We start from the raw sequence: 25,772 nt of genomic DNA on the forward strand, positions 1-25,772 counted from the left end.
TTCTAGATCATGTTGCTAAAGGGGACATTGATCTTAAGCATGTTCGTACCGATAAGCAATTGGTGGATATATTCACCAAACCACTTGATGAGAAAGTCTTTTGCCGTTTGAGAGGTGAATTGAACATCATTGATGCTTCAAACTTGGAGTAGGAACTCCATTTGGATACATGCAAGGCATGAGCCTATGACCAATCCTTGATACTTCTCTTATGATGATGATCATATGTCTTGGATATTCTTGCACCCTTGCATGCTATCTAACCCTTGTAGGTACTTGGATGAATCTAAATCTATGAGATTGCAACTCACTTACAACTTGAGCAATCTCTACATCACCAAGTCTCTACACAATGGTGGTTGAAGACAAGGAAGCTTGGAATCCTTCAACATATCCTTTGACAAATTCCATATATCAGATTTCATTTGGTATCAAATTTCATGATTGTCATTTTGGATACACAAGTACTCTTCCTTGCAAAACTAAACAATGTAGGTAGATAAACTCACTTTCGAGTGGTTCTCCCAACTCTTGATGAGCTACATCAACCTCGAGCAACCCACACAAGTTCAACTACATGACTAAGATCAACACCACCACCCACGGTATGTCATTCCATCTTAGAGAAGCTTTACCTCAAGTCATAGGTCAAGGCAACTCAACAAGATGTTAATACATCAAATGCTTAAACAAAAAATGGTAACCCCATTTTGAGCTTAAACGATGAGTATGACTTATGATCAAGTGTTCTCACTTGACTCCTTAGTCAATATACTCTAACATAGGTGACTTTGCCACCACCCAATTCTAGATGAAGTTCTCTAGTGTTTCCTTGAGTTTTTGCATTTGTCCTTTGCATATTTATTCCCTTTCCTTTATCAAAAAAAACTTCATCTAGATTTTCTTTTCTCCTTTTTTTTCATCCAATTCATTGTAAATCTTTCAGTTAATTCCTTGCAAATCTCTGTGAGATCTTATTTGCCTAGTGAGCTGAGGTGACAAGTGTCCTCTCTATGTTGAACTCGGTCACACCGGTCTGTCATTTTCTTTGCTCTGATTTTTTTCGGTTCCCTATCTTCTCCCAGCATCTCTCATACAAGATTCAGGGGGGAGCAAGACATCTAAGGGAAGGGAATCTTTGAATTCATTGCATATCTTTTACCTTTGGGAACATGTCTACATCCAAAGAGTACTCAGTACTCACTCTCTACATGCCATCCCAGTCTTGGTACTCTTGTGGTTTCTTTTGTTTGCTCTGGCTTGTAGATGTATCTGTGTTATCTAACCTTGTTTACTCAGGTTCATTCCTTCCTAAGCTAACTCAAGATCACAAGTTAAGTATATGCATCACACTCATGTGCATGAGGATTTCTTGTTGATGTACATATTGTTTGCAAGAAGGACTCATGAGCATGAAGGTACATTTCCTATATTCACATATTTTGCTCTGATGCATATAGCCAAGATACATGTAACACATTGCTTACTCTGTCATGCTCATGCATTCACATGCTCCTATATTCCATATTTTCATGATTGCATACATATAGGGGGAGCCTATGCATGTTACATGTCTTTCCAAAGCTTTACTGGTTATTCTCTATATCTTTATCTAAAGCTTTGATGTATGTTGTCATCAATTACCAAAAAGGGGGAGATTGAAAGCACAAGTGCTCCCTGGGTGATTTTGGTAATTAATGTCAACATATCTCTTGTTGGACTAATGTTTTCATCTAGTATGTTTCAGATAAGTTCAACAATGGAGTGGCGTGGACTAGAGGATGTGGAACCCCTTCAAGATGATAAGGACAAAGGATTGGCTCGAGCTCAAAGCTCAGGGCTCTACATTTTCTATTTTAGTGATCCAAGATCACATTGAGTCCATAGGAAAGCCAATACTATTAAAAGGGGATGAGGTGTTGCTTAATGGCTTGCTTGCTCAAAGTGCTTAGTGATATGCTCCAAAGCCCTCAACCACTTTCTCACATCCACATATGTCCCAAACCAAAAGTCAAACTCGGCCCCACCGAAATTTCCTATCCGGCGCCACCGAGTTCACTTGACATAGCCACTGCTAGAAACCCTAGTCAATTCAGTCTCACCGATGGGATCTCGGTCTCACCGAGATGGGCTTGCCAACTCTCTATTGCCTATTGCAGTAATTGAGGTCTCACCGAAATATGCAATCGGTCTCACCGAGTTTGCTTGGACAACTCTCTGTTTTGCTTATTACCCAAATCGGTCCCACCGAGTTTGTGTAATCGGTCCAACCGAGATAAGGCTTTACCCTAACCCTATCACATCGGTCCTACCGAGTTGATCATATCGGTCCCACCGAAAATCCTAACGTTCATATTTTGAACTAAATCGTTCTGATCGAGTTTTCTGATTCGGTCCCACCGAGTTTGGTGATTTGTGTGTAACGGCTAGATTTTGTGTGGAGGCTATATATACCCCTCCACCCACTCTTCATTCATGAAGAGAGCCATCAGAACATGCCTACACTTCCAACATACATTTTCTGAGAGAGAACCACCTACACTTGTGCTGAGGTCAAGGTATTCCATTCCAACCACATAAATCTTGATCTCTACTCTCTAGCCTTCCCCAAGTTGCTTTCCACTCAAATCATCTTTCCACCAAATCCAATCCTATGAGAGAGAGTTGAGTGTTGGGGAGACTATCATTTGAAGCACAAGAGCAAGGAGTTCATCATCAACACACCGTCCATTACCTTTTGGAGAGTGGTGTCTCCTAGATTGGTTAGGTGTCACTTGGGAGCCTCCGTCAAGATTGTGGAGTTGAACCAAGGAGTTTCTACGGGCAAGGAGATCGCCTACTTCATGAAGATCTACCCTAGTGAGGCAAGTCCTTCGTGGGCGATGGCCATGGTGGGATAGACAAGGTTGCTTCCTCGTGGACCCTTCGTGGGTGGAGCCCTCCATGGACTCGCGCAACCGTTACCCTTCGTGGGTTGAAGTCTCCATCAACGTGGATGTACGATAGCACCACCTATCAGAACCACGGCAAAAATCTCCATGTCTCCAATTGTGTTTGCACACTCAAATCCCATCCATTTACATTCTTGCAACTTGCATGATTTACTTTCCGCTGCTCATATACTCTTGTCATGATTGCTTGGTATGTATTGTGAATGTTTAAACTTGTGCTGAAACTCCACTTCAACTTAAAGAAATTAAAATTTGTAACTTTTCTTACTAAGAGTCTATTCACACCCCCCCCCCTCTAGACACCTCTTCTCGATCCTTTCACTTCTTTCCTATGCCTGCCACTAGATGTGATAGTAATTTACAATATTCCAATACGGCAAGGTGGGGGTGTGGGCTTTTGAGAAGTCGGGTGTCTACACTATAAAGTCACCATACCTGTCTCTAATGACTCAAAAGGAGTGAATGCTATGGAGGAAGGGACAACTACGGGTACCTCGATGATAGATGAACAGTTATGTAAGTCGAGTGGAAACTAAAGGTGGTGCCAAAACCAGAGTGTTTCTAGTGGAGAGTGACTAAAGGAATTCTACCAAATGAATGCTCATTGCATAGATGACATATTCGTGATAGATATCAACGCAAGCTTTGTTTGGCAATGAACGAGCATCTGAAGCATATATGCACTGATTCAATGTTCACACGCCAAACGCTTTTGGGATGAAGCTCAGAAGTGGTTTGCCTACCACGACTTCACCCGCTTACTTGGTCACGCGACATTGTCAGCGCCCCAATGTTCTCCAATGGTGATAGAGCAGAGATAGTGTTGATCATGTGGTATATTTGGCATTCCCGAAATAGATGGACCCATGAGGGCGAACATGTTGATCCGGCAAATTCATTACAAACTATCAATGAAAATTTTGCTATCCAGAGGTACCACAGGAACATGTACTCACTAGTAGAGAAATGGGTAGCCCCAACTTTAGTTGGCGGCACACCATTTCCAACCAACACCACCACAATATTGTTTTTTCAAATAGTGGTTGCATTTTGCATATTTGGCACGTCACCACAAACTGGCCCGACCCATTTAGTTAGTATTGGTGTTGCCTTTTTTCTAACACACCACAAATTGGCCCATTTGTATTGACCGGGCACAATCTAATGCTTGTGATGTATTTCTATCAACGTCATAGGTAATTAATTTAGTGTTGGCATGGTAATTCCTAGTGCACCATAAATAATTTTGAATCTTTTATAATCTAGAGTATTTTTATTGTTTTCTGAGTGTTTTTTTAACTTAAGTTTGTTTATTGTTTTTAAGTATTTATATAATTTTGACTCTTTTTTAATGTTTTTGAGTCTTTTATTTTTCTGAAACTTTTATAATTTTGAGTCTTTCCATTATTTTGAGTTTATTTATTGCTTTTTGAGTTTTTTCCTCTTTTTTAAGTATTTTATTATTCTGAATCTTTTATACTTTTGAGTCTTTTCTTGTTTTTGAGTCTTTTCATAATTTTGAGTCATTTATTATTTCAAGTCTGTTTATTGTTTTAAGTCTTTCTATTATTTTGAATCTTCTATAATTTTGAGTCTGTTATTATTTTAGTATTCTATTTTTTAAAAATCTTTCATATTTTTTAGACTTTTATTTTTTAGAATATTTTAATTTTGAGTTTTTTTATTGTTTTTTAATCCTTTTTATCAAAAAAGGATGCATTCAATAGCTTGACACCACATTGTGTGACTTCTACTCACTTCATTCACTACTATTCATTGAAAAATATTTGGAGACCATGAAAGTTCTAAACAGAGGAGCTAACTGCAGTCCCCTCCACATTTTCTCATCCGGCTTGGGACCGGCAAAGGCAGTGTTAAACTACAAAACACAAAAAAAAATTAGCAAACACCACAACCAATCATTCAGCTAAGCAACAAGCCACACAATCAACCAAAGGCAGTATTAGCACGACACACAATTGGCAATAAATATTCACGCAACGTTTTCACAAGATCGTAACACAGACATAGTTCAAAATCACATGGAAACACCGCTGAAATCATGCTTGCCTCACTAGCAGAATCGCGGTTCAAATCATGTGTGCCCACACGAGCAGAGACACCGCTCACAACTCACAAGAGCACAACCAGAGGTTCAAATTACACAGAAACAAAGAGCATCACACGTAATGGGGATTAAAAATTGAACACACAAAAGAAGTACTAAAGACCCAACGAGGGGCTGCGGCATCGAAGACAAAGTAGTCAGACGGCGTCTAATCCATACAGAACACACAACATGGACAACCTGCTGAAATGAAAATAAAGGTGAATCAAAGAAATTGAACACACAACATGGACAACCTGCTGCATCTAGGAAGTGAAGAAGCTCCATTCTTGAATACAAGTAAAACTGCATATTGTAAACTACCTGATTGTTCAAAAGTGACTAGCTAGTCCTGTTAAAGTAACTAGATAATTGCGGTCACGGGGCGCATACTCATACACTGAGCTCCTGCAGTCGCATGTCTGGTACAATCTAATCACATCACTCATCTCAACTATGCCACTGGTTTCAGTGATGTTATAGTACAAAATGACACTGAAATAGATATACATTGGTACTGGGGTACAGAGAACTTCCGCAAGAGTTCCAACACACACAAAACAGTAGTAAAATCACCATTGGAATGAATAAAATGTACTGCTGCAAACAAAGACATTTATCTCTGAACTATATATGATAACCATATCTTACAACAAATAATCAATTCAGAAACATAGCAAATGCTATTTAACATCCAAAAGAGGAAAATAGAGGGGAAGACGGGCCACATCTTCAAAAAGGTGCACAACAAAACCATTTATCATGCACAGAAAGTAACATCAGCTAGATTTCAAGTCTTGCATGCACAAAACTAATTAACAAGCTAACCGTCTAAGTAAACTAGAATGCCATCAGCCACAAATTTTAGAAGGTGAATATATATATAATACAAAGGAGGTAAATGCAGCTCCCTCCACATTTTCACATCCGGGCTTGGGACCGGCAAAGGCAGTGTTAAACCACACCAATCATCAAGCAAGCAAACAGGCCACACCATCAAACAAATGCAACATTCACACAGAGTCACACAAGCAGAGAGTCAAGCACACACAGAATCACACACACATAGTCAAGCCACACAGAATCACACACACATAGTCAAGCCACACAGAGTCACACACACATGGTCAAGCCACACAGAGTCACACACACAGTCAAGCCACACACACACAGAGTCAAGCCACACACAAGTCATACACACACAGAATGGAGCACTTGCACACAAGAAACATACATAAATAGGGGCACAAACAGAAAGCTAATACATGCAAGACCGAAGTAAACTCAAAAGGCTATAAAGAATTTTCAGAACTTGAATGAGTAAACTGATTTCTCTAGAGGGGCGAGGGTGATCCAGATCTTCGTTCCTGAAAATAGGAAGTTAGTTAGAGGTTGATTAAGTGATTATCTTCATCAATACCCACAAGTTTGTAGGCACAGTATTCTTGTTCTACTTACTAGAGAAAGCAAGGCATGTAACATGAGCGACATTCTTATAGAAATTCTGGCTAAGGTAAGCCATGTGACTTGATCACACCAGATGCTTTGCCGTGGTCAAGAGCAACCTTCAACACTGATTCATTTCCAGTGCTAGTAGATTCAGCCTGCAGGGCAGAGAAACAATGTCAGTACAAATCACCAGGCAAACCAAGCTTCTTACTTGTTGGGTCCAAATCAAGGAATTCTAGCTACCAAATAATTCAAGGTGGATGCAAGATGAAACCTCCAAACATCAGCCTCACTGGTGCACACCAGCTTATAAGCTCAAGTATTGCGTTTATATTATACAGAATAAACACACCAGCCTACCACCAGTCAAGATAATGTACTGATTAACCGAGCTTATGATGACTTGCCAATTATTCGAAAGTGAACTGCAGTCTAGTGTAGTGTTTATTCCCATTTGTAAGTAGAAGATGATGCAAGCAAAAACCCTAAAAGCAGAATTAATTCACTGGCCTGGTGTATGTAAAGCGTCCACTTTTCACATATTGGGAATATGCAATAAGGCCAACTGCCATTATTCCCTTTAGGTTCAGAACAAAGACGTTGATATTTATAGGTAGTTCCTATTTTTCATATTATACATACTAGGTCATGTATTCTAAAATTGAAAAGAACCAACAAAGAATGGTTAATGCAGCCAACCGATCAAAGGCAGGTTAACTCACCGGGTGACGTGGATCAGCAAGCATGGGAAAGAGGCCTCTAACTATGAGTGATTGTCTTGCCTGCAGGAAGACAATGCAACAAATATGAGTTATAACAGTGGCACACTGCCAAACACCAGAGACAAGTCTTGGTCCAACATAAGCAGTATTGTTTCTTATCGGGCAAAATTCTATAGTACTCCCTCCGTCCCCAATTACTTGTCTTGGATTTGTCTAGATAGGGATGTATTAGACACGTGGTAATACATATTAATTAGCGAATCTTGTTGAACACCACACTGTTTCTCATCAGGGTAAATTCTGTAGTACATTAGCAAGTCCAGTTGAACAACATACTCCCAATCTTTCGGTTTGTTAGGCACATGCGTATTTTCAGATCAACGGTTTGGCCAATGAAATATGAGTTATGCTACAAAAGGTACACCATGGCAAACCTATTTCAAATACTAATTTCAATGGTATGCTTCAACATATAATACATATTTCGTTGGTCAAATTGATGATCTAGAAATATAGGCGTCCCTTATAAACTGAAACGGAGGTAGTAGGAATTATGCACCAAGTAAAAATAAAGGAGAAATACATATCATCAATCTTTTGCTGAGAGAAAAGAAGGATGTTGTATCAAGGCAAAACCATGAAGGTTAAATGCTAAATGAATATTCTAGCATTACATGGCAAATACTTATATATTGTTCCTCTGTATTGAGTTGCACAATTGTGCAAGGTTCAGTGTTAGATTCGTCATTAACAAAAACTATAGCCTGAGGTTATCTTTAAAAGTTTGAAGATCAGCATGCTAGTTCTGAATCATTATTACCTAGATATAGCACACACAGGAAGTACTAAAAAGGTTACGAGGAAAAAGGTTGTTCACATACTTCAAATGCCCCTGTGAATCTCCACTTCAATTGATTTGTTTTTAGACGAGGAATGGCACGGTGGGCCTGTACTTGGCAATTAGCCTGCAGATACTCGATACGGCATAATATATCAATCAATTTCCATTAAACTACAAAGATGAGGTGAAGCGCCTATAAGAAGAAATACTCTTTTTCTCCTGTCCAGATGAGGTGAAGCAAATGATGACCGAAGCCTTAACTTTGATAGCAGCCTGCACCCAGATAATAGGTAGTGAACTATTTCAGACTTATAAACCCAAGTGTCATAGACTGATATTCAATCAATGGGAGACAGAAATTGTTCCCTGTAAACACTAACAAAAGGTTGGAGAATGAAAAGAAACAAAATACGCACTTCAGAGGAAGCAATAGACTCCATGTGGGTCATGGGTTCTCCCACGCATTTCATGGTTCGCTTGAAGTACAAATCCTGGTTGAAGACATTCTCAGCCTGTGAAACAATTCATGAAAATATATCACCAAATATGAAGAGAGAAAAGGCAGGAAGGAGTGAGTTTCCATTAGATTCCATTAGAGTGTCAAAGATATACTTGTTGAGAACACATTTAGGGGCTGTTGGGAAGAATAGTATTTATTTGTAACATTTTAGTATTGAAATCTGATTTGAACTACAAAAGGGAACCTATCAACAAATGCCCTCCCAAACAGGCCTCAAGAGAACATATACCTCCAAAAGAAAGTTCACCTCAGCACAAATTCTGCCTACCGTTGAAATAGTCCCAACTAGATACAACCCACGGAGAGTCTCGGCACCAAGGAGAATGGCATCACTACGAACAAAACAATTGTGATTCATGTTACAGCTTGTGTAGTTATAGTTTGTTTGGGTGCAGTAATGAGCAGCTGTACAGGATCACCAAAGTATAAGATATCTACAAGAGGCAAAAACTAACCATCCAGCACCGCATTTGCCACATCAGTTGCATCTGCACGAGTAGGCCTTAGGTTGTCCGTCATACTGTCCACAACACAAGTAATAGCAGCAGGTTTTCCAGCCATGTTGCACTTGTGCAGAGCAAACTTCTGAAATAAGAACACTTAAAAAACGACAAAGTAGTACTCAATAGAGAAAAATACATGTTAATTACTATCAACGTTAGGAATATTTTCCAAAGTATGAAGTGCAAACAAACATGTGATATTCAACAAAATATCAATATAAAAAATTTCAATCTGTTGGGAAAGATGGCACTGTGAAGTAGTACACTCTAAATATCGACATAGAGTTACTTACTTGCCACACATCTTTTGCATGCCTTGTATAAGAAAGATAGGAAGTCAATCTTGTTTGGAGCATCCCATTTTTTCATAACCTGAAAGTGGCGCATGCTCATAAAGTCATATAATGGGTTACAGCAAGGAGCTCCAGTTTCATGAAAAAAAATGGCATGTAAAGTCTAGCGCCAAGTTAATACAAGGAGCAAGAGAGATTCTTGGGAGGAGTTCCTTACATCTTTATCCTCGTCAGACAGCATGGGCATGTCGATATGAATCTGGGAGCAGTGCAATGTGAAGGCATAATAATCACAAAAAAGTTCAGAAAAATAATAGCGCCAGGTCTGTTACCTACTACCACTACCAAAATTAGATACCAATCAACAAACAACAATCAATCAATTGTAATAACCATGAACAAACAGCAACCAATCGTGTCATATAAACATGTAATATCTCAAGGCAACAAACAACAATCAACCGGCATACATGGTTTGTACCTTCTCAAGGCAATCAATCAAACAGCAAACAACAATCCATCTCAAGGCAATCAATCAAACAACAAACAACAATCCATCTCAAGCCAATCAATCAAACAACAAACAACAATCCATCTCAAGCCAATCAATCAAACAACAAACAACAATCCATCTCAAGCCAATCAATCAAACAACAAACAACAATCCATCTCAAGCCAATCAATCAAACAACAAACAACAATCAATCAATCATGCCATATGGGAACATAAGCAAACCATGATAACAATAAACAATTGAAAAGAACAGCATCAGAACAACTGTAACAGGCAAGAACAGGATTCTCTACATCTAGGATGGGAGCACACACGCCTGTCGGTCAAACAATAAACAACAATCCATCAAAAGCCAATCAATCAAACAACAAACAACAATCCATCTCAAGCCAATCAATCAAACAACAAACAACAATCAATCAATCATGCCATATGGGAACATAAGCAAACCATGATAACAATAAACAATTGAAAAGAACAGCATCAGAACAACTGTAACAGGCAAGAACAGGATTCTCTACATCTAGGATGGGAGCACACACGCCTGTCGGTAGAACATGGATCGACAGAGGGCAACCAGAGTATCAAGCGCATGCGTTTGAGATATGAAAATAACCGACGAACAACGCATGTGGTGATATAGAGGGAACGATTTGACACTGCTCCAATTTCCGAACCAAGAACCCATCGTTCCTGCAGCCGTCGCCCCGACACGAACACGAAACACAGGATCGACAGATAACAGAAGCGCACGCACAAGTAAACACAGGAAATATCGCTCCACCGTGAACACGAAACGCAGGATCGTTAGATAACAGAAGCGCACGCACAAGTAAACACAGGAAATATCGCTCCACCGTGAACACGAAACGCAGGAACAGAAGTTTCTCAAACAGACTTTAGTTCGCAAACCAGACCGACCGACCGCTCGCTTGCTCGCCCGCTTCCTCCCAGAGTCGCAGGGACAGAGACCCCAGATGAGACGGCCCCAAGAACACGCGAGAGCATCAGGGCGACAGCGAGGACAAGCAAAATCATATCACAAGCGACTCTAAAGTGACGAGGAGGACGAGTAAATCAAACCAAACGTGATTTTCTATATAAACGAGTGAATCTAGGACGAGCAAAATCAGTCGAATTAGACGCACTTCAAGGCAGATGAATCGAGAACGAGCAAAATGACAAATCATATGCGATTCTTCTAATCTAAATGGACGAATCAGAGGCGAGAGGAGAGGGAATCGGGGACGAATTGCCTCACCAGACGCGAGAGGAGGAGAGGCACGAACCGAGGATGAATTGCCTCACCAGACGCGAGAGGAGGAGAGGTAAACCATTCATACCTAAAAAGTATATGTTTCAAGTTGGCAACAGCGGTTGTCTCTCATTAGTTCCAAGCCGATGGCTAGCCTGAAATGACATGAGCAACTTAAAATGTGAGTGTGATGTAAATGATATTTATATTATTCTTGAAGCAAGAAAAGTAGCTTACATCATCGGCAGCACCAGCAGTCATATTTACAAATGAAGATTCATATGACCTGTTATTTAAAAAGCATCATATGAGTCAAAGATACTTAGAAATCAGTTTATGATCATAACATAAGTAATTATTCATGTGTGTATATCTAAGTTATCAAGGAATCAAGGATTCAGTATAAAACAAGTCAGACAAACTGATCAAAATTCAAACTCTGACCATTTGAAAGCATAAAAACTTACCGATGATTTATAGTCCTGCAACTCCAATAAGTCACCTGGTTTGTCGTCTTTGACTTTAGCTATAGCTGAGAAGAACTAAGAACAAACAGAAGTACACAAATGGAAGTAACTAGTGTGTTTCAAAATTAGCAAACAATCCCACCCGGGGGGGAATGTATTTCAGCAAACCATAAAAATAGAACAATCAAAAGAATACCTCTCTCCACATTGCTTGCCTATACATCCACCCATGGCGTACTTCTGTGTCGAGGAGCATGTCGTGGACTCATACTTGGCCCAATCAGTCTTGTACATGTGAGCAATCTCAGGCACCAGAGGATCATTGGGGTTGGGGTCCGTCAGCAACAAATAGATTGACAGGAGGACCTGTTAACAGAGACGGGTAAATGTTAGAGAAACATACATGAAGAATTTTTGTGAGATTAAGTTGTTGAAGTAACCAAGCTTATATAAGCAACAAGCTTTAAGCAAAAATGGAACAACCAAGCTAGGAATGCAGATCATTACCTTTGATATGGTCAAAGTCGGGCTCCACTGTTCCTTGAGAATGTCAAGGCAAATGTTGCCGTTGCTGTTAATGTTTGGGTGAAAGTGGAAGTGGAACACCTTGGTGCGGAAAGAGACCTGAAATATGTTCATGTCTGAATGTTAAGATAGCAAGCAGCAGCAAACTAATTGTTTGAGGACCCCAAGACATCTGTGTAATAGCAATTCCAATATCATAGAATCAATATGAACTCCTTTTTACAAAGGTTAGCTCGGTACACCGGAAATTACCTTTGGGGGCTTGAAGGGATAATCCAGTGGGAAATGGATGTTCACCAAAAATAGGCCACCAGTAAACGGGCTGTCCAAGGGTCCCATGATACTGGCCTGCCAGTGGAACATGTCCTCACCTACAGGACCTTCCTGAATAAAAGGAAAGTAATACATATTACACAACAGTCAGACAAGCATTCGTATGAAGCCAGTCAAGTATGAGTAAGAAACAAGTCATATTTGCTGCGAGATCAAACAGCGGCCAGCTTTAGTTATGTGTGAACAAGTTCAGAATTAGGCATGAAATTATATGTGTGAACAATCATCATATACCCATCCAGTACAATGATTAGAATAATTCAAAGTTCATTATTCTTAATTTCAAGAGGTTAGTGGAACCAACTGTTTTATTAAAAAACATCAAGTCACCCAGGAGGCCAGGACATCCACTAAAGCCACTTATTCTCCACAAAAACACAGAACATCAGGTTTACACACATTATGAATGCTGAAGTTGTTTCACTAATTATATTTATTCCAGTATGCGTTAATAGACTAAGGAAGACAGGTGACCATTTCCACCTCACCTCCTAAAACATAGTTCACTCTCGAAAATTCTCCCTATTGATTTGGTTGGTACTGCTTAAGTTTATTAAATAGTCTAGTCCATGCCTAACAGATTAGATTGGAACTGTTTATGTTTCTTATATAGTGCTAGTCATGCCTAACTGTCCATATAAAATGTGAAGTGCTTGGCAATTTTAATTTCTTTTGGTTATGGAAGTTAAGATAGCATATAGTGCTACAGGGTGGTGCATGTTCTGCCCATGTGGTACTGGTACTGACTATAAATTGTAATAAGGTTGGCATACTTTATAACCTAACAGAACAAAATCCAAGGGCTTTTTTAAATGGCCTGCTCAGAAGATACATCACACACTTGACATGAGTCAATCATATTAGTAGTCCATGTACAGTTCATAAGCAGTATTCTCCACCAATCAATCCAGCAAACCTAAAAGCACTGCAAGAGCACAGCTAAATAATCGACAACCTAACCCCCATGACCAGTAACAACAGTTAACAAACAGGCCACGCCAACGGCGCGCTCATCAATTCGGGGCAAGATCTAGACGGAATCAAAAGGGGCAGAGGGGAAATCACCTGCGCTAAGGTCGGAGGGTCCTTCTGCAGGTCCTTGCAATGAGACCATTTTCTTGGTCCATACTTTCTTACAAGATCAATAATTTTATCATCTTCCTGTAGAAAAAATATCATAATCATAAATATAACTATAAAATGTGCAAAAGGTTTGTTTTTCGAGCAAAGTCAGGAGTGCAGTGCCAAACCTCTTGAGTCCAAGGACCTTTGATGAGTTCAGGGTTAAGAACCTTCTGCCATGGATGTAAATATTGTACCTCTGTCCTATCCAGAAAGAGCTCAACTGCATAGATAGATGCCGACAGAATATGTGAGCTCACCACACTTGCATATACAGAACATCATCCAAGCAAGTATGGCATTACTATATAACTAGCTAAAATGTGGGCTATGCATTCATAAGGTTACCATTACCAGCCATGAGATAAACATTTGTGTAAAATATAGGAACGAGTAAAATTCAAGATGGGTTATCATCGAAACACATACCAGGTTGATGAGCGATCCACAGCTTCAGTTAAAACACCAGTAGCACACCATCAGAACAATGATAATGAATCAAATTAGGCATCATGAAAACATCCATTCAAATATCAGGTGCCAATATCTAAAACCAAAAGTTCCAGTAGCAAAATTTGGGTAAATAAACACTTTGGGACTAGAGGCATCAGCATCACAAAATGTAAAGAATGTAAATATACCTGCACTATATGCAACTCAACCCATCAGTGTCCTTAGCAACACAATAAAGAGCAAATGTGATGTGTCCAGATCAAGATATTTGTACCTTAAATACTTAGAAAAGCATTGCATAATCACAAAAAAGTTCAGAAAAAAGAATAGTGCAAGGTCTGTTACCTAAGATCAAGAACTACAAATACCAAAGTTTGATACCAATCAACAAACAACAAGCAATCAAGCAATCAATCAACAAACAGCAAACACCAATCAATCAATCAACAAATAGCAATCAATCAATCAATCAATCATAATAACCATACGCAAACAACAATCAATCGTGCCATATAAACATGTAGCATCTCAAGCCAAATTTGTAGGTTAATAACTTGAATAAAACACATCATGGCTAGTATACTAACACAGAAGTCACATCAGATTTGAATCGGTGAACTTCAAAAGGGAACAAAGAGCAGTAGAAATGCAGTATTGGTAAACATGATTAATTATTAGGAAAAGAAGTGAAAACAAATAGGGAAAAGGGTGCTCTGATGAGTGGATGCATTGGATATGAAAACAAGCAGGGAAAACGTGATTATGATGCATTGGATGCCAAATCGGCCACACAAAGAAGTGGAAACCAAGCAAGTGATTGTTACAAGAGTCAGGCTTTTCTTCTCAGCCTATCATCCTAATTTATCAACAGGAAGCAGGAAATAAGCCTCACATCACAGTACCCACGGCCTACATGGTTTGCGCCCCTGAACACGAATCATCATATATTGAAACATAAGCAAAGCATGATAACAAGAAACAAGTTGAACACGCATCATCGATCATCATATATTGGAACATAAGCAAAGCGTGATAGCAAGAACAAGCGTAAGAGACAAGAAGAAGATTCTCTGCATCTAGGACGGGAGCACACACGCCTGCCGGTAGAACAAGAATGGACAGAGGGAAACCAGAGTATCACAAGGGCGCATGCGTTTGAGATATGAAAATAACCGACGAACAACGCAGGCAGGATCGTAAGATACTAGAAGCGCACGCACAAGTCTCTCAAACAGAAACGCAAGAAGCATCGCTCCACAGCTAACACGAAACGCAGGGTCGTCAGGTAACAGACGCGCACGCGCAAGGTTCTCAAACAGAAGCGCAGGAACCATCGCTCGACCACGAAAATGAAACGCAGGATCGTCAGATAACAGCAGCGCACGAACAAGTTTCTCGAACAGACTGGTTAGCTCGCAAACAAGACGATGACCCAAACCGACCGACGGACCGCTCGCTTCCTCCCAGAGTCGCGGACCCCCGACGAGACATCCCCAAGAACACGCGAGAGCATCAGGGCGAAGGCGAGGACGGGCAAGAATCAAATCACACGCGACTCTGAACTGACGACGACGGCGAGGACGAGCAAGTCAAACCGGACGCGCATTTCTATCTAAACGGTCGAATCGAGGACGAGCGAAATCAACTGAATCAGACGCGGTTCAGAACAGAGGAACTGAGGACGAGCAGAATCGAACAAATCAGAAGCGATTCTTCTATCTACTCTAAACGACGGACGAATTCGAGCGAGAACGAGCAACATGGAACCAGACGCGAGAGGAGGAGAGGTAGGAACCGAGGACGAACTGCCTCACCGGACGCGAGATCGGGGAGCCGCGCCCGAAGCGCAGCTCACCACGCGGCCAGGGCGGACCGAGGACGAAGGAAGGATGCGAGAGGCGCGGCCCGGACGGGGAGAGGAGGAGCGGGCCGGGCAAAGGGCGGAGCTTTATAGGCGGGGTGGAGGCAGTGGCGGCGGGCGGAGGCTTGTCCTTGCCGAGGTGCGCGTGGCGTGGGTGCGGATACGAAAGGCAAGTGGAGCGGGGCTGGATCCGGAGCGGAGGCGGCGGCGGAACGAGAGTTTTCCAGGCAGCCGATGCCCCTGAGTACCGTTGTCGTGCCTCTTTCCTTTTTTTTGTTTCGGATCAGATTGGTTGCGTGGTGAAAACAAATGGGTTAGAAACACCTAGCACTGCCAAAAAAAAATAAAGACGCCACGTTTTTTTATCTAGCACCAACTTATTAAGTGTAAAAAAAATTGGCCCGGATATAATAGCTTAGGATACGTATCTGAGTTGATCGAAACCTCGTCTCGCCCGCTCTAGCTTTTGTTGCTTTCATCCACTTTCTCGCCTCTCCTTCCCTCCCGCTGTTGGTGTAGGCAGGGGGGGGGCCAAAAAAAAATAAAGACGCCACGTTTTTTTATCTAGCACCAACTTATTAAGTGTAAAAAAAATTGGCCCGGATATAATAGCTTAGGATACGTATCTGAGTTGATCGAAACCTCGTCTCGCCCGCTCTAGCTTCTGTTGCTTTCATCCACTTTCTCGCCTCTCCTCCCCTCCCGCTGTTGGTGTAGGCAGGGGGGGGGGGGGGGGGGGGGGGGGGGGGGGGGGGAGGGCGTTTCTCCCCTCCTGATGGTGTGCGCAACGCCGGATGCCGCGTCGTGCCAGGGGCGCGGCAGCAGCGAGTCAGACGGGCGCGCTGATGGCGTGGGCGGATGGCAGGGCTGCGGCGGCTGTGCGAATTCCGAAGGTGGGTGCTCGGGGCGCTCAATGAACTTTCTTTCAAATTCGATGATTTTTTCAGATTTAGTGAAGTGTTTTTCAAATTTAATAAACCTTTTTAAAATTCAATAAACTTATTTTCAAAATCTGTGAACTTTTTTCAATTTTTGTGAAGTTTTTCTCAAAATTGATGAACTTTTTTCAAATTCAATGATTTTTTCCAATTCGATGAGCTTTCAAAATCAATTAGTTTTTTTTAAAATATGTGATTTTTTTTCAAATTTAATAAACTTTTTTTCAAATTCGTGATTGTTTTTTAAGTTTGTGAACTTGTCTTTCAAAAACCATGGGCATTTTTTAGTTCACTATTAAAAAAACTTATTTCTTTCAAATTCGTGATTGTTTTTTAAGTTCTTTCATGTCTCATGCCCTGCACTCCAAGGGCACATCTCCATAAGACCACCATCCGAATGACAACAAATAGGTCGAACAATTTCTTTTTGCAACAACAGGCTATATTGAATTACTCAGATGGATTACAGTGTGTGTGAATACATCCTAGAAGAAAAGCAAGGGTGTAATTCACCAAGATACGTCTTCTACAATCCTCACTAGCCTATTTGGCACATATGTGTGCCGCTTCATTTGCTTCTCGGTTGATATGGACAATGGAGCAAGATTGAAAACTGGATCTCGCATATGCATTTGCTTTTTTGTTTGATATGGACAATGAAACCAGGTCTGCTCTTGAAAATTTTGCCTCATTTAGCATTCGTACATCTTGAGCATCACTTTCGATGATCACCTTGAGGTGTCCAAGAGCAAGACGAATGCCATCACCAAGCGCCAAGGCTTCCATAGTGCTTGCATTTTGTGCAAAATTGATACCAAAATTGCTTGTGCTCTGAACCAGTGCTTCGATATGGTCCCAGATAACAACTCCCGTACTACCATAGCCATCTTGCTCGTAATAGCTCGGGTCAACATTGACCTTGTTGTAAGTGATCTCAGGGGGTATCCAGACCGATTTCTCCCTCAGTTCTCGTGCTGTCTTCAAGCCCACTAGCGCAGCTAGATCATGGATGGTATCAATGGCCCATTTGAAGTTCTTCATATCTCCTATTGTTTCTTTCAGTCCAAATCGTCCAGCACCCACACAAAGTGGTAGCAGCATGCGATTCTGAAACTTGCCATCAACAATTTCTATGAAGAGAAGGGATCCTGACCGGAAGGAAGCAACGACGTTCAATCGTCTCCTCAACACCACAATCTTCACAGAACTCAACACCACAATCTTCACAAAATAGAATCTGCTCAACATGTTGTTCTTGCAGAACATGGACCTGCCGACCAAAGAACGCTTTCAGGTTCCATCAAGCACATGGATAAAAACCATGGGGTCTAGCGAGTCTACGTCACTTTGCCAGCAGGCTAAATTCTAATACCTGCCTTGTCTGCTTCCATGCAAGCAAGGTCGAGTTAACACAAGACATCACATAATCCAAGCAACTGAGTCGAGAACTAATATTAGTATATATACACACATGAAGCGCTAATGCACTACCTTAATAAGACGACTCCATAATTTGGAGCATGCAATTCTAGTAGTAATTTAAACGGGGAGCGAGGCCACGCTAAGGCGTTCTGTTAGGTGGTGGTTACAAGTTCAGTGACTTTCAGTTCTCCAAGGCACCAGGCACAGCACAAAAAGGGTCCCTCCTGTCTTCACCTTGGGAACTTGCGTAGAAGATCTGAAATCACCGCGATGGTGACCAAAAGACCGGCTAAGTACGGGGTGTTCATCCTTCCGCCCAGATGAGCTTGAAGATGTTCTTGCTAGCCCCCGTGTTGACCATGTCGCTCTTGTTCTTCAGCATCTCCTCCTGGGCACGCCTATCGCCATCCTTCAAAGTTGTTACAAGGATAAACTTTTAGTTCTACAGACATGTTGAATTGTTCTGTACATCAATTGCGTGAGGAGCAGCTAACGATATGTAAAGAACATTGTATAAGTTGAAAGGAAAAGAGGACTCACAAGCAAGGTGTACGCCTTAGCAAGCGAGAGAAGAGTGGGGTAGAGACTCGTGACAGCAAGAGCAGCTTCTTCTGTCACTTGTGGCACCTGATTTACATGCACAATAAATGAGAAAACTACTGCATGAAATGGACTACCCGGCAAACTTTGGTGGAGGTGGCCATATTCGCCCAGTTACCTGCATAAGCTGAAGGGCGAATATATCGCCCATAGTGACCTTCTCAAGGTCAGAACACCTCTTCACAAACTCGTCGTAGGTCAGGCAAAGTCGAGAGGTATCAGCACCAGCAGAGAAGTTTCTGCTGTAGTAATCAATTATAGAGCCCGTGAGGTGGCCGTATTTCTTTTCAGTGTCAGCATACCCAGTGGTTCTCTGGACATCAAATCCTTCAAGAACCTCAGTAGTGAAGCAGCTGAAATAAAAGGCATGTGGAGGAGAGTTAATAGGGCATAAGGCTGACAGTCAAAGCATTGGGAACAATATTTAATAATGTTAAACAACGAGAAAAAAGTACTGGCATTCAGGGGTCAACATGATCGTCCAGGCTTCATGAGAAGAGTACATACGCTGTTTTAACACTCTCTGATCCATCTACAGTGTTTACATCCCCTTCAACTAGATATATTAACTTCGTTAGCCCACATTTCTGCAAAGGATACAACAAATGGAGGTATCACGTCGTATTGTTGCTAAAATAACCACAGCAAACCCATATATATGGACAAGAAATACAGTTTCTTTGGGAAGAGATGCACAATCTACAGGCTCAAGCTTATGTCTGCTAATAACATTGTCCTTCATCATCTCATACCCAAATATGGGCTATGCTTTTCAATTAATGATAACAAAGAATAAGGAAAAAAATCTCCTCGGCTAAGATTAGACTCAAGCAACAACAAATCACAGGGGATAGCATGTGGGCTGCCCCTTTTTACTATCAGTGAGAAATTGAAAGCATGAAGAACTGGGAAAGTTAAGATGGAAGGTTTATAATATTAATGACAAAAATCAAATCTATTTTCAGATGGTACCTTCAGTCTTAGTTTTTGATCTTTGTATCTGTTGTCTTTAATCGACCCAAGTAAATCATCCACATTTTTCCTTTCAACAATGAAATCAAGAACATACTCCGTGTCAAGTTCTTTATGGCGAGCAATCCAAAGAGCGTCTCCAACAGGCAAGTGTTTAATCTGGATGACATGGTTCAAACAGAAGGATCAGCACCATTTTCTTTGGCACATTATATGAACAGTTCAATCTATGCAAAGCAACTTTGGTAATATTATTATGCTGTCTCCTTGCGCACAAGCAAGAAAAATATGCAGTCAGCAATCATCAACACGGTGGGGCAGCGACCAAACATATCAGATAATTAATCCAGCAGTACAGGGCATTTAATTTAGAGCCATGTTGATGGATATAATGACTTTTAGCAGTGTATTTTGGTTGTCTGAAGAAATGAACAAGGATAACACCCAGAGGAGTACTGATGAATTAGATACAAGAAGAAAGGAAAAGGCAAGCAGTGTTAAACAAAGAAGAGTTCACATAACTCTCAATCCAACTAACCTCTACGGGAATATTAAAATGCGAGCGTATATTATCAACAACTTTTCTTCTGGAACGGGGCCTGCACAAAAAGGGAGCAATCATAAGAGAACTGAATTCTGATACATAGATGGATGATTAAATAAAACATAAAAAACTAATGGATGCAACAATAATCAATTTGTTTCCTTGGAAAATAATTTAATTAAATAACATGCAGAATCTAAATTTTATATACAGAAGCAGAAGGTTAAACAGTTTAAGTAACACGAGATAACGAATCAAAGTGTAAAATTCACAATTCCAGCACTAAGTGGATAAATATGTGAAATCCCTTGCCTATCTTATTTTAACAGAAATAATATTAACATGAAGAATAGAATGCCCTTGCAGGTCATGCGAAAAAGAGACTAGGTACGCATACTCCCAATCCTCAGTTACTTTACCCTCCTCAAAAGATGTTTTTTAGGGGGGGGGGGGGGGGGGCCTAAATATATTGTTTATTTGCTAAGACTTATTATGATCCTACTTAAATATCAGACACAACTAAAAAATACAACTCCTGAGTAAGATACGATCATACAGACCCGAAAGTATCTCGATCATCCAATATCAGCACCACGTCATAAACTTTCAGAAAACTTTCATTAGATTGATGAGGTGGCATAGCTAGTAAAGACTTCTCAGCAGAACCCTGACGTTAGAAAAGAAAATGTTGCATTATGTTCCATTTGAAAAAGAAGGGTACGGAAAGGGAAAGTCAAGTGTACCATTGCACTAAACGATTGCTGTCTGAACATTCCTCGAGATGAAAGAGGAGAATTAGTAGCACGGCCGTTGTCTGAAAAAAAATGGCATTAACTACAAAGATCAGCGGGTTGTAATATTTTGCTTAGACTACCCACAGTGGGAGTAATATAGGTGGTAACATCACATTTATCTAGGCAAAATAGATGATGTGGCATGTAATTAATGAAGAAAGAGAGGCATGTGGTAACATAGCTAGTTACTGTAACATCACACATATTAAGAAAAGATGAGTCTACAACGTAATACATGAAGTGATGCATGACACAACACATATGTTACTACCCACTGCGAAGGTAGTAACATAGACTAGTAACATATGCATGTTACTACTCTAAGTTACTCCCCACTGTGACTAGTCTTATGGAATATATCATCATATATATGCAAAGAAAGCATGCTAATACCAAAGGAACTGGAACTGCCTGCTTTTGAGTTTGGAAGTCCACTTCTTTCAGAACCTGCAATTGAGTAAAAGGAATTTATTATAGTGCTGCTGGGGTACCATAATCGGTTATCTGGAAATTCATAGTGCATGAGCAGAAAACTTTATTAATACCTATCAGGGGACTGCTGCCGTCATGTTCATCAGAATCTGAATCGCTGAGCACAACTGCAGAATGACCGGCTGCCGTTAAAGGTCCTGCAGGACCATCCAATCCAGATCGTGCGAGACAATCGCGAGCTGTCTCTTTGCCTTTTTCTGTTAGGTAATACCTACAGCAAACTCATACGGTAAGTCCCAAGTCTATGCTTGGTATCTCAACAGAATGTGTGTGATTGGCAAATAAAGCCCCAGAGAGAGAAAAGGAATTGCAAACTGAACAGGGTGAGCTTCTGCTTGTATTCAGGGTGGAAATAAAGACGGGAGATGAGTGTAGGACCAAAATAATGAGCAAGATCTGGTTCATGTAGCAATCTGGCATATATCTGGAACATTCCCAAATGGCCACATGTGCAAGATTTTTATAAACATGTTTGAGGTTCATATTGTGGACCAGATAAGTACAAAGGAGCTATGGAATTGGACATGCCTGCTTCTATTCCATCGATAGAAAATTGATGATATGCCACCGCAGAGCTGTATGTTTAAAAGATATATTTTCTTAATTAGCTCAAAAGATTAGAGAGCATTATATTACCTAAGGTGCCCACAAGCATCAACTAGCAAACTATCAGATGTTGATACTCTGCTAGCATATATATGACTTCACTGCTGCACTATATCAAACTTCTCCGACCAAGAGAAAAAACTGAAGTAGGATTGTTTCTTGATACAAGTTAAATTACTAGAGAACACATTTACCAAACAGCAAAAGCACACCAGATGTTAGCCACATTTTTGGATCCTGCCGATCCACACTCAGACCAAAACATGTGAGAGGCTTTTCTATCCGGTGAGTGTCGCAAGAGCATGAATCAGATAAACTAGTGCAGACACAATCATACTTAAATACGTGAGAACCCTATGAACCCTCTAATGAGAGTCAAGTTCATGCATACAAGTGATGTATTTTATAGCTCTGGTATCTCCTTGAGTTTGAGTCCATTAAAATATCATTTATCATTTAAGAAAGATCAGGCAAAGTAAAAAAGTTCACAACCAATAGCTAGCAGAGCGACAATAGTACATTATACAGCAATAGCCAGTGATGTGAAGGTAATAAAACTTGTGCTCTAATACGTGAGTATAAAACGTATTGGGTTTATTCCCCTAAAAGATCCAATTATTTTTTTAATAAATGACGGAAAAACATAACATTAATATGAGGATGAGCCTGGTACATTACTTTGCAGGATTACTCTTTTTCTTAACCAGATCCTTATTTGTTAACGTCTTCATGCTATTCCATCCAGTATAACTGTAACCTTCATTCCGAGAATTCCTACTGTTGTTTGGGCTGCTCATAATACAACAGAGACAGTTAGCGATGCACTAAAATATCAGCTGAAATCAGCAACCGTGGCATATACTGAATCACTGAAACTGTACCCTATTGCATGTTCTGACAGACCACTGGCCTCAGCAGCATCAATAAGCTCTTGCCTCATCATAAATTCCTTCCCTCTTTCCATTTCCCTAGGGGGGGAAACAACTGTCAATATCCGTTGTTGCATATTCAAGTGTCTTTTCCCTTTTCCTCTGATTAAATGTTGCCCTTTGTACTAAGGTTGCATTAATTTTGCAGCGTGAACAACAAAAATGTAGGTAAGATAGCCCCCCACCCCCCCCCCCAAAAAAATCATACCTGTAGAGTGTGATCATTATTGCATAAGCAGCTGATTTCAACCGTGGCACATAAGGTTTGTTTCGTGTGTTCTTCTTCCCTGTTAAAAGGACAGTACCCTGTAAGATATGATAATAGTCCTGTTTCCATTGAACTGAGTATTGATAAAACTGAAGGGGAAGAAGACTTGTTGCCATCCTGATGATGAAAAAGGAATAACAGATTCCAGAGGACACGTGAGCAGTCATGAAAACTATTACCCATTTCTCCTGGTGTATTACTTGTCGGAGGAGACAAATCAAGGCTGGACCCTGGAAAGGAGTCTTCCATAACATCAACAAACCAACCTCCAACTCCCCTGACAAAAATAATAGAACCGAGGAAGCAACAACAATGATTAAACTAATTCAGAAAATGTAATTTTTTTCAAAAATCGATGCAACTCAATGTAGAAAGCAACGATTGATGTGTGATTTCCACCTCTAAATTGAACACACAAAAGAAAAATCAAAGGGAAAGAGTTCTATATGAACCATTTCTCTGGTTATCTACTTGCAGGCGAATCCCAAGTAGAATGACAACCCTAAAGGGATGGATATAAATACACCTCCCCATATAAAAATGGCAATGGCCTGAATCGATTTCAGCATATACCTGCAGCAAATCAACGGCCGCAGCAGATGAGCAAACATAAGGGGAACTGAACTGAAACTTATGATTCCACAGACCAATAGCCATCCAAACCGAAAATTCATGCTCAGACCAAATGGGCATAACTAAAATCCCCTAAGGACTAAACCGTTACATCCACCGAACAGAGCTAAGGCGCCCAAATCATAAACCGACCCATTTGTCTTAGAGCAGCGATGTGACCCAATACATAATCCCAAGCGCGCGACCCCGAAATCGACCGAAACCTAGCCTCGTCGCAACAGTGTAAGATGAAACAGTTTGAGAGGGATGGGGAAATGCGCACTTGAGACGGGCCAGGTCGCCGGGGGTCCGGACGGGCTCCTTGGCGGCGCAGACGCCGGTGTAGGCGGCGGAGAGCGCGCGCGCCTGGTGGTCCGGGAGGCCGCCCGGCTGCTGCGCCGCCATGGAGCGGTGCTTCTCGAAGATCCTGGCCGCGACCTCCTCGTTCTCCCGGAGGTTCACCTTGCGCTTCTTCTTCGGCGCCGACGGGGCCATCTGCGCCGAGGGTGGGGGCGTGGGAATGTGGGATTGGGAGGGGATTGAGGCTGTGGGGGTGGGGAGTTGGGAGGGGGGGTTAGGGTTTGGGGTTTGGGAGTGGGGAGGAGGAGCCCGCCATTACTGGTGCGGAAGTTTTGGCTTTGTGGTTCACTGGTTTTTACAGTCGATAATGTTTTTTACAGTCGAGAGTTAACTCTGAACAGGTAAATAAAAACAGATAAATAAGTGCCGCGGCAGTCATGATGGGAACGAGACCGTACGTAGAGGTGCACGCTACACAGAGACCGTGTCCTACTCCTACTAGGCATGTTTGAAATGACAAGTCGAAATGCCAAAAGTATTGAGCTAGTTTTGAGGCCCCGTTTGGTTTGGCCGTGAATTTCTAAAAGAATATATGAAAAATCTGCTATGAAAAAATAGTTGTGGAAAATCTGATGTGAAAAAGATGTAGGTCATTTGGCAAACCAGCTAATACAATTTTTTCAGATTTTGGCCTGCAGCGGAATCAGATTTTAGAAAGCACGTCCTGGGCTGCTTCCGCTTTTGGTTCAGATTTTGGCAGCGGATTTCTGAAATCGGATTCTGCTAGGTTCGCCCTTTGATTCAGATTCTGCTGCACGGTAGCGGAATCTGTCGATAAAAGCTGAACCAAACAGGGACTGAGTATTAAATCTCTGAGTAATATGTTTGTTCTGTAAACACAGTAAAAACTTTGAGTTTTGCATCCTTTGTGGAAAATAAATTTAGTGCTTACTTTTATTTCTCCTTCCGATCATCAAATGTGACTCTTTTTTGGGTTTTTATCAGTTATGCCACCGATTGTGTCCCACTATTCAGTTTTGCCATTAGAAATTTCAACCGCTCAAAAATGCCATCGCTTCATTAGACACATGCTCAAAAATACCACTAAACACCATTATTGTGATCTCAAATCTCTTTTGTCATGTTATAATAACATAAATACCTATGGACCAACATGCCAGCTCTCCCTCTATCTCACTACAGTAAAGTATGGGGCCCACTTGATCCCAATAGCGTTTTTATTTTCCTATAAAATTATTCGCTTGGTTACTCCTGACAAGTGGGGCCACACATATCATTGTGAGATAAAGAGAACTGACATGTGGGTCTAGGCTTATTTTTGTCATAGAACATGGTCAACGGGTTTGACGTAAAAATAA

General features: G+C 41.0%; 2 protein-coding genes and 1 long non-coding RNA gene across 7 annotated transcripts; all 3 read right to left on the minus strand.

Annotated features, from left to right (window-relative positions):
• Nucleotides 1-6,410: 6,410 nt before the first annotated feature.
• Nucleotides 6,411-10,216, minus strand: LOC125521414. 5 transcript variants are annotated; one of them, XR_007289259.1, is made up of 10 exons: nt 9,604-10,216; nt 9,387-9,465; nt 9,046-9,175; nt 8,820-8,922; nt 8,487-8,582; nt 8,280-8,343; nt 8,111-8,194; nt 7,230-7,289; nt 6,517-6,662; nt 6,411-6,425 (listed from the first exon to the last, which is right to left on the minus strand). It is a non-coding gene; the product is annotated as an uncharacterized LOC125521414 (long non-coding RNA). The 5 variants fall into 5 exon arrangements; XR_007289258.1 differs by having other exon boundaries at nt 8,111-8,343; nt 9,046-9,157; XR_007289257.1 differs by having other exon boundaries at nt 8,111-8,343; nt 9,046-9,172.
• Nucleotides 10,217-11,161: 945 nt separating this feature from the next.
• LOC125518900 lies at nt 11,162-18,120 on the minus strand. The gene is made up of 11 exons (XM_048683792.1): nt 17,560-18,120; nt 14,244-14,258; nt 14,032-14,053; nt 13,731-13,825; nt 13,546-13,641; nt 12,400-12,531; nt 12,130-12,246; nt 11,819-11,988; nt 11,623-11,697; nt 11,393-11,441; nt 11,162-11,310 (listed from the first exon to the last, which is right to left on the minus strand). Exons 1-9 carry the CDS (start codon nt 18,118-18,120, stop codon nt 11,682-11,684), a joined length of 1,224 nt encoding a protein of 407 aa, XP_048539749.1. The 3' UTR covers nt 11,162-11,310; nt 11,393-11,441; nt 11,623-11,681.
• Nucleotides 18,121-18,255: 135 nt separating this feature from the next.
• Nucleotides 18,256-24,677, minus strand: LOC125520863 (crossover junction endonuclease MUS81-like). Its single transcript, XM_048685902.1, has 15 exons — nt 24,377-24,677; nt 23,661-23,758; nt 23,422-23,500; nt 23,166-23,252; nt 22,963-23,073; nt 21,732-21,889; nt 21,580-21,633; nt 21,136-21,206; nt 20,953-21,059; nt 20,387-20,447; nt 19,849-20,007; nt 19,384-19,463; nt 18,995-19,229; nt 18,817-18,903; nt 18,256-18,685 (listed from the first exon to the last, which is right to left on the minus strand). Exons 1-15 carry the CDS (start codon nt 24,586-24,588, stop codon nt 18,581-18,583), a joined length of 1,704 nt encoding a protein of 567 aa, XP_048541859.1. The 5' UTR covers nt 24,589-24,677; the 3' UTR covers nt 18,256-18,580.
• Between the last annotated feature and the right edge of the window lie 1,095 nt (nt 24,678-25,772).

This window comes from Triticum urartu, chromosome 7 (assembly GCF_003073215.2).
Source record: "Triticum urartu cultivar G1812 chromosome 7, Tu2.1, whole genome shotgun sequence".
NCBI lineage: Eukaryota > Viridiplantae > Streptophyta > Magnoliopsida > Poales > Poaceae > Triticum > Triticum urartu.